We start from the raw sequence: 12,038 nt of genomic DNA on the forward strand, positions 1-12,038 counted from the left end.
GTACGAAAAAAGACTGGCTTCATTATACTCTTTTTCAACAAGGACTGAACTACTTGGAAAATATAGAAGAGGATCCCTGGGGGGACAGATAGCTCAGTGGTTTGAGCATTGAGCTAAACCCAGGGGTTGTGAGTTCAATCCTTGAGGGGGCCATTTAGGGATCTGGGGCAGAAATTGGGGACTGGTCCTGCTTTGACCAGGAGGCTGGACTAGATGACCTCCTGAGGTCCCTTCCAACCCTGATAGTCTATGATGATTCTATGATCTCATTGGCCCATCCACATTCACCCCCTGCCAGGCTCAGAGCCAGCAGTGTCTCCGGTGTGGCTGAGATCTGAATCCTGCATGGAAATCAGACCGGGGCTTGGGCAGCCCCAACACTTAAGAATCAGAGCCCCCAGACCATGAGTCTGTCTTGAGGAAAAAAACCAACCAAATAATACCTTGGGAATGTCAAGGACTCGAACCCCAGACGGCACGGTTCCTTGTCTGACCGCAGAGAGCAAGGTCCAAACACAAGCTCATTATTGTTGTGTGCACTACTCAATAGAGAGTGGCCCGTCTCCAATGAGAACCAGCTGCCTCTTTAGGTAAAACTAGTAGGTTTTTATAGACAGTTCCCTCGCAACACAGATTATTCATTAAGCAGCCCCCCCATGTTAGTTAAAAGTTCTCTTTCTCTATTATGCATGCATACCTATCCCCCTATTGTATATAGCTTTTAGCAAGTCGTAATGCCTCACCAAACTTTCTTATCAGTATGGTTGTCAAACAGGAGACGAGGAGTTAAGAACAGACATAGAACAGAAACAGTGAGTGGAGACAGTGTGTCTCCTTACCTAAACAAACCTTTCTCAGAACATCTGGTACAAAAATGCAGGAATGCAGGTCTCCCCTTATCTCACTCCCTGCAACTTAAACAAGTATTCTTTCATTCTACTTATCTCGTTCAGGGACTTTCCCAGCAACCTTTATTGGCCTGACTTTGGTTCGGTTGGCATAACTGCTTCATGTTTAATTATTCTCACCTAACAGTCCCCCCTTTGTCCCCAGAGTGCCGTAGGGGAACTCTTGGGACACACTGGCCACTGTGAGTAGTGAGTTAGAAATATTCACTGCTTGGTAGGGCACAACTTGGTACCCATCCAACAGCCACATCTTAGCATAACATACAAAACTATTAGGCCACAAACAATTACAACAGCACTGCGAAGCAAGTTATGTAGCCAGCCACCTATGTCTGGAACTCAATTGAACAAATTGCTCCACCACGAGTCAACCCGCTCTCCTCCATGGTCTTTTGCAACTTGTATAAGGTGGTTTGCTCTTTCCCAGGTGGCGTTATAAACATCCAGAACATATACACAGCATTGTTGTCCGATTAACGCACATGTTTCTCCCTGAGAGGCCAGCAAAATATCTAAAGCCAAGCGGTTCTGGAGAACCATCTGCCTTAGTTTTTTTGTTTGGTTGCCAGATCTACCAAGGCATCGGCAGTGGTATTTGCCATCATCTCCAACACTCCCTGAAGTCTCATGACTCCTTCTCCAATACGCCAGGTGGCACCTCCACAGGCAAAGACGAATCCCGCACAAGCACCCGTCCAGTCATTTAAGGCATGCCAAGTAAGGGGGCGAGAGTCCATAACATCTTCCTCAGCCCCTCTTACATATCTGATTTTCCCTCTAGGAAGACGTGCGCGATAAACTACAGGTGGTTCTAACCAAGCCAAGTAGCAGGATCCACTCCATGAAGGAGGAAGGGCTAGGTATGCCTTGTTACCACACACCCAGTATACTCCAAAAAGGGTAGGAATGACTGTGGACCAGGTATTATTGATAATTTTGTACCATCCGGTCCAAGATGGGAGGAGGGAGAATTTAGCCGCGGAGGCGTTAGAGGAACATAAACACATAATATGATTTGGCAGGTTATACTCAAGCGTGCAATTTATAACGTGATGCTCAATCAATCTGTGACCTTTATACAAGAAGTGTTCTTCCCCATGCAGACTGCACTTGTCACCCGTGAAACTATGCCACGCGGAGGTACAAGAGGTTGCCCCATCCAGGAGAGAGATATTAGGACCTCTCTTACTCCCAAAATGAGTGCCATTAAAGTAGGCTTTGCACTCACTATTACCTAAAGCTATTTTCCCTTCTCTTAAGAGGCACCATTGACCAATTCGTTTCCAAACTATTAGATACCTGCTTTCAGGGATGCCGGTATCAGCCCAGGTAATATTTAAATTGCCTGAAGAGTCCTTCCAGGATGGGGCGCAGGTCATATTCATTGCACTAAGGGGAATAGGAACCATGGGAAGACCTTTTTGGCTATCTGCTGGTATTAATGAGCACACCCAACATGAAGTATTATGTAGGGCTGGCATACGAGCTTTCATTTCATGGGCAAGACGTATAAATGTGTTAGAACTGTGTGATTCTATAGCCTCAACTCCCCGTACCACCAGAAAAGAAAGATAACAAATACTAAACAGATTAAAAACACAGGAACCCAGCTTAGAGAACGGGGCCATCTTTCCCTGAGAGGACACCACTAACTCAAGGTTTTTTTAGCTGCAGCCGGAGCTTCAGGTCACCCAAAGGGGTGGCAGTCCATTTGTCTTGAGCACAGATGTCGTCTGCTTCTGATTTACCCGGTTCACGGTGGGGTGAATGTGCGTGGCTCCCTCGAAGTCCGACGCCGTCTGCTTCTGGGGAACCTTTTTCCAGGTCAGGTTCCCTAGCGGTGCAATGCAGGTTAGCTCTGTCAGTGGACAACGGAGAGGTTACTAGCACTTCACCTTGTCCTTTCCCCTGCTGTCCAAAAGGAGGAAAGACAAAAACCCAGAAGGAGGGACAGGCTGATCAGTAGTGGAAGTGAAGTCATCTTGAGGTGGAGGGGTCTTTTTGCAGTAAGAAGCATGGGTCCAGGCAGTCAGTCCTTGGCACTTCACAGCAGTGTTGGTAGTTAGCAGGACTTAATAAGGGCCTTTCCAGCACAGGGCCAGAGTAGTCTTTCATTGATGGACCTTTATGTAGACCCAGTCACCCGGTTTTAACAAATGGCAGGTTTGCTCAGGATCCTTGGAGCAGGACTTCTTTCACCTGTAACCTACAGAGACCTAACACATTTCATTAATGTCTGGCAGTGTTTTGCAGATCTCACAGCTGCTTGGGCACATCAAGCCCCCCTCTTTCTTGGCTGTCAGCCAAATCCTAGCTGTGAGTGGCGTCCTTGGGCAGGCCAGCGTCTTATCTTTGGACCGAGCCTGCCAGCTACAGTGTTGAATTAGCTTGTCTTCCGTTCTTTTTCTTCTCCCCTTCTTGGCTTCTATTAACCTGCAAAGGAAACTTTCATTTTCCACTCACACACCGCGTTGCTTTAGAGTCTGACCCCGCGCCGGAGAGTCAGACGGGTCCCGGCGGAGTCGCCAAATTGTCGCGGACTCAAACCCCAGATGGCACGGTTCATTGTCTGACCGGAGAGAGACAGGCAACACCAGCAAGGTCCGAACTCGAAGCTCTTTATTGAAGAGTGCACACAAAAATAGAGAGCAGCCCCGTCTCTAAAGAGAACCAGCCAGCCTCTAAGTAAAACTTCTTTTTCTTTAGCATTTTTACAAATTTCAACTAACATAGGGGAGGGGTGGGCTGCTTTATGAATAAATCTGTGATGCGACGGGACTGTCTATAAAAACCTATGAGTTTTACTTCGAGGCTGGCTGGTTCTCTTTGGTGATGGGCTGCTCTTTATTGTTGTGTGCACTTTTCAGTAAACAGCTTTGAGTTCGGACCTTGCTGGTGTTGCCTGTCTCTCTCCGGTCAGACAACGAACCGTGCCGTCTGGGGTTCGAGCCTTCAACAGCAGGAAACAGCTGATCGCCTCCCCCATTTAATCCCTGAGCCCAGCGCCCTGGGGGATTCGGGGAGGGGAGGAGTTACCAGCCCCAGGGACACTCCCCCTGCAGGGAACAGCTCCAGATAAGTGGGGAGCCCAGCCCAGGGGCTGGTGGAAGATGGGGGCTGGGGACAGGTGTCTAGAGTGAAGGTGGGGCCTGGCACAAGCGTCCTTCTCCTCATCGCCATGGCAGGGGGATCCCAGCTGGGAAGGGAAGGGAGAGGGGGGAACTTCAGCCAGGCAAAGGGAGGGGCTGGAGGAGTTTCTCTCTCTCCCTTCCCCAACCTGTGGCCCATCAGTTCAGCAGCCAGGGCTGCAGAGTCTGATCGGGGCTTTTCCTCCTCTGCCTGGGGTTTGCTTAGACAGCTGGATCCTTGGGAGCCAATTAAGGCAAACTGCAAAGAATGGGGCCGACAATCCTCAAAACTGGTGGCTATTCCAGTACTTAGATCCACCAAGCCAGCAACAAAGCAGCTTCTACAATACCTTACTGCTACACAGAGGCCAAAGCACAGGTCCCTTAAAGCAACCCCGCCTTGGGCTCCCTCCCAGACAGCCCAGTGAAATATGATGGGGATTACGGAAAATCTGGTTCATCAGATAAAAAGTTCTATAAATCCCAAAGGATCAGACACATCACCCACCAAGTTAATGGATACTTCAGTTCTCACCCAAATACACGCTTGCAGCCAATCCTCATTAACTAAACTAAGATTTATTAAAAGAAGAAAAGAGAGAGTGTATTGGTTAAAAGCTCATTATACATACAGACATGCCTAGAGTCCTTAGGGCCGTTTCATAGTAGAGATGGTGTTTTAGAATTGCAAAGAATCCTTCTCAGAATCATTTAATCAGGTTCTAGTCCAATGTCCAAATGTTCACTGTCAGGGCGGTGCAGATGGGACGGAAGATCTCAGTGTTACGAATCGAACGCCCCCCCACCCCCGAATAAAACTAACAAAGATCTGAGAGAAAAGGATCAGGTCCCAAAAGCTTTTCGAGAGATTTTTGCAGCCTCCGGTCAGCACGCAGCCCTTGGGTGAACAATAGGCTGTTGAAGTAACTTTCTAGTTCCTAAACATCAACAGTAATTAATTATAGGCATTAACGTAAGACATTTATCCATAAAGCAGTTCATAGAGAGTTTACCAGAAATAAAAAAAGAGGCAATGACATTACGACACACAAATTTCATCTAAATGTTAATATTTCCCTTTGATCTCTAAATTAACAGAATAGAGCCCTAGACAGGAACCGTTTGATTACACTGTTAATCTCTAACAAGACAAAGGTAAATATAGACTACTGCAGTTACCATCTTCTTCCAATTCTTTAACAATACAAGTTTACATTTCAGAGTTCTAGTCTATCTAACGTGGAATAGCCATCAATACCATTTACACACTTTTCGAATGCGTCTCTAAAGGTTGAATCTGGGTCAATTAGCCTGCAAGTTTCTTAACCTTTTCTGGCCATGTGTCACAGAAGTTTAGATCCTGGTGGATTCTCTCATGTTTAGTGAGGTGTGATATCTGTGTGAAACTTTTCCCACAGTCCAAGCACTTATGGGGTCTCTCTCCTGTGTGGGTTGCCTGATGACTAACCAGGGCTGATCGCCGTATGAAACTTTTCCCACAGTCCAGGCACTTATGGGGTCTCTCTCCTGTGTGGATTGCCTGATGTTTAACAAGATCTGACCTCTGTATGAAACTTTTCCCACAGTCCAAGCACTTATGGGGTCTCTCTCCTGTGTGGAATGACTGATGTTTAACAAGGTCAAACCTCCGAATAAAACTTTTTCCACAGTCCAAGCACTTATGGGGTCTGTCTCCAGTGTGGGTTGCCTGATGATTAATAAGGGCTGATCTCCGTATGAAACTTTTCCCACAGTCCAGGCACTTATGGGGTCTCTCTCCTGTGTGGATTGCCTGATGATTAGCAAGGTCTGACCTCCATATGAAACTTTTCACACAGTCCAAGCACTTATGGGGTCTCTCTCCTGTGTGGATTGCCTCATGTTTAACAAGGTCAGACCTCCGTATGAAACTTTTCCCACAGTCCAGGCACTTATGGGGTCTCTCTCCTGTGTGGATTGTCTGATGTTTAACAAGGTCTGACCTCTGAATGAAATTTTTTCCACAGTTTAAGCACTGATGGGGTCTCGCTCCTGTGTGGAATACCTGATGTTTAACAAGGTCTGACCTCCATATGAAACTTTTTCCACAGTCTAAGCACTTATGGGGGTTCTCTCCTGTGTGGATTCCCTGATGTTGAAGAAGGGATGAGCTTCGTGTGAAACTTTTCCCACAGTCCAAGCACATATGGGGTCTCTCTCCTGTGTGGATTGCCTGATGTTTAACAAGGTCTGACCTCCGTATGAAACTTTTCCCACAGTCTAAGCACTTATGGGGTCTCTCTCCTGTGTGGATTGCCTGATGTCTAACAAGGTCTGACCTCCGAATGAAAGTTTTTGCACATTCTAAGCACTTATGGGGTCTCCCTCCTGTGTTGCTTATCTGATGTGTAATCAGTGCTGACTTCTGATTCAAACAGTTCCCACACTCGAGGCATTGATAGGGTTTCTCTCCCTTGTGGCTTCTTCCATGGTTATTAAAGCTTTCCCCATGGTCCAAGAATTGAAGTGGTTTCTCTCCAGTATGGATTGTCTGAAGTGTAAGAAGGTGTGGTCTCAGAATGAATCCTTTCCCACATTTGAGGCAATGGTAGGTTTTGTCTTCCTTGGGGTTTGTCTGCTGGGCTGTGGGATCCTTATCTCCTCCCCTACATTGAATAGATTCCTCCTCTTGCTCCCTTGGTTGATTTCCCAGCAGCCTCTCTGACCTGTGCCAATTTCCCCAGGCTTCTCTCTGTTCCAAGCACTGGGATGAATTTCCTCCAGCTCTTCCCATAAAGGTCCCCTGTGGTTCCACTTCCCCAGGAACATCCTTATGATGATTGCCCTCCTCCTCCTCACTCCCTCGCTCATCACCTGCTGGGAGAGAGACAATCCAGACAGGAGTCATTGTGCTGGGGAGAAAGAGGAATAGCACAGAGGGAAAACCCAACATGCTAACGCTGTGAAGACTGAGCAATTGGATTCTGCCTCCACTTCCCACCCAAACATTCACAGGGAAGGAAAGATGGGAAGGAAACTCCTGGAGCTAACCGGCTGGGTGGAATGGTGTGAACGATATCTTCTGACTACAGCCCTGCTCTGGCTGAGATGAGGAAGAACTGAGGGCTCTTACACTATATTTTGGGGATTTTCAACTTTTTCCTTCATTTGCCAGATGGTTTCTGTGTCAGTCCTCACCTGTGCAGGTGCCTCTCGTGATCTCTCTTTTCTCGCAGGCCTGGAGATCGGGCACCCACGGCTCTTCCCCTCGTTCCAGCTGGGCAATCAGGTCAGGTTTGGGAATGGGAAATCCTGCCCAGGGGGTGAAATCAGACCAGATCAGGGTGCATGGAGGATTGGGAGAGTGTCTGTCACACAGGACATTCCGTGAGTGGAACCTGTGCCCATGCTCTGCTGGGGGAACATGGACTCCATCAGGACAGGAATAGGGTCCCTGAGCCCCCTTGGAAGAGGCAGACGTCTGGGGAGGTGAGGGGAATAGTTATACCCTCACAAGGAGTTCCCAGGATCTGTGCACTCTGGGGCCTTGCTGATGCACACACAGCTCTGGAGTTAGACCCCTGCCTATTTCTAAACCTGCCAAGCCCACAGTCTTCCCCAGGGCTGGAGCTATTCTCAAGAAGGGAAGTGAAGAGGGATTTTGTGTGGGAAGAAGAAACAATACAGAGAGGACGATGAACGACTTCTGCCCCATTGAAAGCTGGACGGGTGGGGAGGGTTTAGCATGTCCATTAGATTTTGACACCCTTGTCCCGTTGGAGAGGGTACAGAGATGCAAGTCTCTCTCACACGGCAGCTGTGCATTATGGAACCCATTCCCCTTCAATCTAACTGAACCAGGGAAGAACCTGACCAGAGTCAGAAAAGCAGACCTCACAGCTTCTAATAACTGAGGGGACGGGAATCCCTTACCCAGCGAGGTCACCATCTCATAGTTCTCCTGCATGACATCCCTGTAGAGGGCTCTCTGAGCGGGGTCCAGCAGAGCCCCCTGCCCCTGGGTGAAATACACAGCCACCTCCTCGAAGGTCATCAGCATCTGAAACAACAAGAATCCCCCACTCAGCACCTCCTGCCCCAGCCACCATCCAGCTAGTCACATGGGAAAGGAAGAAAAAGAAAAACATCTTGGAAGCTCTGGGAGGACCAGAGTAGCAGAATCTCAACCACACCTTGCTCAAAGCAGCCAGGAGGCTTTAGGGGGTGGGGAGAAGGTGAGAGCTCCTTGTCCCCCCCCCAGCAGACAGAGGAGGGCAGAGTCTTCTCATTTACCACATGCCTGCCAGCCAAAGGCTGATATAGGTAGCAGAGCTCTGAGCAGGGGACAGGAATCCTGACAGCTTCCCTTTGTATTTCACAGCAGCCTCTGGCTAGTGGGTCCAGGCTCTGGCACTGGAAATGTTCCCAGCCCTGCCCAGGGGGTTTGTTTCCTGTTTGAGAAATGGGGGAATGTTCCCCGCCAATGGGCTTGTTCAGAAAATCAGCTGGTTTGTCACACCCTGTCTCCTCCCTGCCTCTCCCTCCCGCTGCCAGCAGCTCCCTGAAAATCCCCTACCTGAGCTGGCTCCATCACAGACATTTCCCTTTTCTGTCTCCCAGATGACGGGACGGGGACGATCTGAAGCGAAATGTGGATGTGATTCCTCAGCCTGTCAGGGCGAGAGGAGTGATGGGGGAGGTTTCAGAAGGGGCTTGAGTCCATTTCTCACCCCAATTCCCCCCAGGCTCTTTCCCTGGAGCGAGACGCTCTGGACTCTGCCATGCTGGGAAGAAACCCAACTAGTTTATTACCACCCAGGCCAGGCCCCTCCCTGCAGAACTAAACCCACCGGGGCACTTTTAAACTCTCCCCGTAACAGCATCTCTGAGCCAAACTCTGGAAAAAGAGCAGACTCAAAGGAGCTACTTTGGTGGATTTCCCGCTGACATTGTCATGTCACCCCCTGATATTGTCGTGTCACCCCCTCTAACTCCCACTCTTCCCCCAAGTCGTGTGGTGTTCAGCGGAGTCAGGAACTGGTTTTTCCTCCTTCAGCTCCTCGTCTTGTTCCCAGGAGAGTCAGTCTTCCCAGGGGGATGCAGGGAATGGATCTGGGCAGGGCTGGGAACCTCCCTCCCCACTTCTTGCTCCTGCTGCCCCTTCCAGTCTCTCCTTTCTCCCTTTTTATCATCTTCCCTCGCCCTGGGAGAATGGATGACTCCCCCATTGACATGTGCCTTTGCTCTCGTTAGGCAGATCAGCCACTGCCACGGGCTAACAGGGGTTTGAATCTGACTGTGCCCATGAGGGCAGCAGCTCTGGGACTCGCAGACACACAGGGAGCCCCCTCCCTACATAGGCCAAACTCACCAGCAGGTCCCGAAAAGGGGCCCTATCTGCAGAGTCACTTTCGTGTCCGGCCTCAGCCCTGTCCCCCGGGTCTCCCCATCACCTGCAGGCTCCAGCTTAGGGGCTGGTGTCGTCAGAGCCCGGGGCTGCCCCAGGGGCTGGTTCCAGCCACCGGAGAAATTCCCCACCTGGGCTGGGCACAGAGGGGCTTTAACAAAGGTCTCTCCTCTGCTGGGTAACAAGCAGCGTCTCAGTCTGGGCTCCCAGGTCAAAATGCAGGAGGCAGCAGCTTCTGACCCAGGGAGCTCCACTCCAGAGCTGTATTCTGAGCAGAGAGACCCACACGCCAGCCTCCTCCTATCCCTCAGCCAGACCCGGAGCCCTCTGGTGGCAGCAGCTCATGCCTGAGCCTCCCTGTCCTGCCCCTGCAGCCCCCAGGAACAGGCAGGCGGAGGCGGATCCCACTGGCCCATCCGCGCTCAGAGCCAGCAGTGACTCCGGTCTGACTCCGGTGTGGTTGAGATCTGGATCCTGCCTGGAAATCAGACCAGGGCCCTGGGCAGCCCCGAACACTCAGGAGGCAGACCCCACCAGCACGGGTGTGTCTTTAACAAACTGGGGGGAGGCTGGATATTTGCCCTGTAGTTTCTGAACCGTGAGAGGATAGTCTCCTGCCCCCGCCCCGCACAATGTTACTTTGACCAGTTTAGAGGAAAAAATGTCCGTCTGGCTGCTGGGAGGGGCAGCCCCCACCCTGTCCTACCCCATGGGGCGGGGGAGCTGCCTTGTATTTCTCCCCACCCCTCTGCCTGCTCCCTGCCCACGGGCGCTCCCCTCCCCAGGCCTGTCTCCTGTTGCTCTCACCGTCCCCTCCCCACCTCCCCCCTTTCCCTCGCAGTGCCCCCCCAGTCACATTTTCCTTCTCTTCCAGCCTCGTTCCCCTCAGCCCCATAATCTCCCCCGATTCCCCTGCATCGCCCCATCCTCCCTGCCCCCCAGCCTATCCCCTGCGTCCCCATCCCGGACCTTCTGTCCCCTAACGCATCCCTGTTCCCCCCTCAGTCCCCTTCTGCCCACACCCGCCCCCCTTCCGTCCCCTCCGGCTCCCCCGCCTCTGCCCCACACATGTCGCTGTCCCAGCCCCCAGCACTGTGCGGGCTGGCTCTCCCCGCCCCGCACACACCGGGAGCTGGCGGCAGCTTTCCCGGAACCAGGGCAGGGAATCGCAGCCAGCTCCGCGGGGAGCAGCCTGGGGACAAACCCTCCCCCTCAGCCCGGGTGGCACCGCTTCCGGGGCGGGGGCAGGTCTCTCTTACCTTCCCTCCGAGCGGGGCCCCCCCGGGGCAGGGGCCGGGCCGGGCCGGGAAGGGGCCCTGGCCGGGCTGGGGGCTCTGCCCTGGGAGAGGCTCCCGGGGAGCAGCGGGAAGGGCCCGGCTGGAGGTTCCCCTCTCCCGGCTGCAGCCCGGGCTCCGGGCTCCCAGCACCAGCCGCCGGGGCTCGGGGATCTCGCCGGGAGCCTGGGAGCCAGAGTCCCCGCAGCGGCTGCGAGTCACTTCCTGGGCCGGGCCTGAGCCCCGCGATCGCTCCCCCCAGAGCCGCCCCCAGCTGCTCCTGGGTCCTAGCGATAAATCCACCGCGCTGCAGGCCCCCTGCCCCAGACCCTGCCTCCCGGGGCCCCCACCTCGCCTGCGCTTGGCCAGCTTCTCTCAGCATTAAGGGGCCATCCTGCATAGAGGCTTCTGTTGCCAGGGCTCAGTCTCACTTGCAGCCTCCCTGCAGGAGAAACCTGGGCACAGCCCACCAGCTGATCAGCCCCTGTGAGACTTGGAAAACTTCTGGCTTTGGGCAGGTTAAGGCTTTGCTTTGAGCTGCCTCTCCGGTCATAGGCCACCAGCACTGGTGCAAAAGGTGGCGTTGACTGGACAGGCTGAGCCAGAAAGCAAAAGGAGAGACAGGAGAAGTAAGGTGGGGAAGGAAAATGATGCGGGAGGGGAAAGGTGACAGCAGATCCTCAAGTCTCACATCCCAGGGGGAAGTTCAGGATTTAGCCAAAGGCAGTGGAGTTGAGGATGTCGGCTGGTTCCCCCTCTCTGGTTAGCCTTGCTCAGGTCGTCTTTCAGCATCAGGATGATGAGAGCCCAATGGTGCCATGCTGGGTCCCAGGAGACAGCGGGTGTCAGACATACCCCAGGGTACAATCGGGACTGTTGAACTGCTGATTTCTCCACCCCAGGGCATCTTTCACACTGCTTCCCTGTGTGAACAACAAACCCCTCCAGGCTCTTCTCCCACACAGCCACCAGCCTTCAAAGTCACTCCCAGCTACACAGGACTGAGTGCCACTAGCAGCCACTCATGAAGTAAACTACAGAGTAACATCAGCCAGTTCCCTAGTCCCGGCCTTGCACCACAGAAACATGAGTCTCGTAGTGTCCAGTCCTTTCACTGTGCTGTACAAGCTCCTTAGTCAGTTTGTCATCTCCACAAAGGATGCTGATCAGACAACAGCCTTGTTCTCTGAAGTGAAATTCCCCAAACACTTCGATGAAAACACACCGGTTTGGATAAAACAAGTTTATCAACCACAGAAAGGTAGATTTTAAGTGGTTACAAGTGACAAAGGCGTAAAAGGTTGGAATAGATTACCGCAAAAATAAAAGGTAAACACGCATC

The 12,038-nt window shown here is 52.0% G+C and overlaps 1 protein-coding gene across 1 annotated transcript in view; it reads right to left on the reverse strand.

Moving 5' to 3' along the window:
- LOC141998050 (uncharacterized) overlaps positions 1-10,836 on the reverse strand; it is a 35,532-nt gene extending 24,696 nt beyond the window's left edge. The window contains 6 exon segments of the mRNA XM_074970688.1: positions 2,657-2,742; positions 5,348-6,892; positions 7,214-7,327; positions 7,949-8,075; positions 8,592-8,685; positions 10,682-10,836. Coding sequence (XP_074826789.1) covers positions 2,657-2,742; positions 5,348-6,892; positions 7,214-7,327; positions 7,949-8,075; positions 8,592-8,615 — 1,896 coding nt within the window. The 5' untranslated portion in view covers positions 8,616-8,685; positions 10,682-10,836.
- Between the last annotated feature and the right edge of the window lie 1,202 nt (positions 10,837-12,038).

The sequence above is a fragment of the Natator depressus genome, chromosome 14 (genome assembly GCF_965152275.1).
Source record: "Natator depressus isolate rNatDep1 chromosome 14, rNatDep2.hap1, whole genome shotgun sequence".
Classification (NCBI taxonomy): domain Eukaryota; kingdom Metazoa; phylum Chordata; order Testudines; family Cheloniidae; genus Natator; species Natator depressus.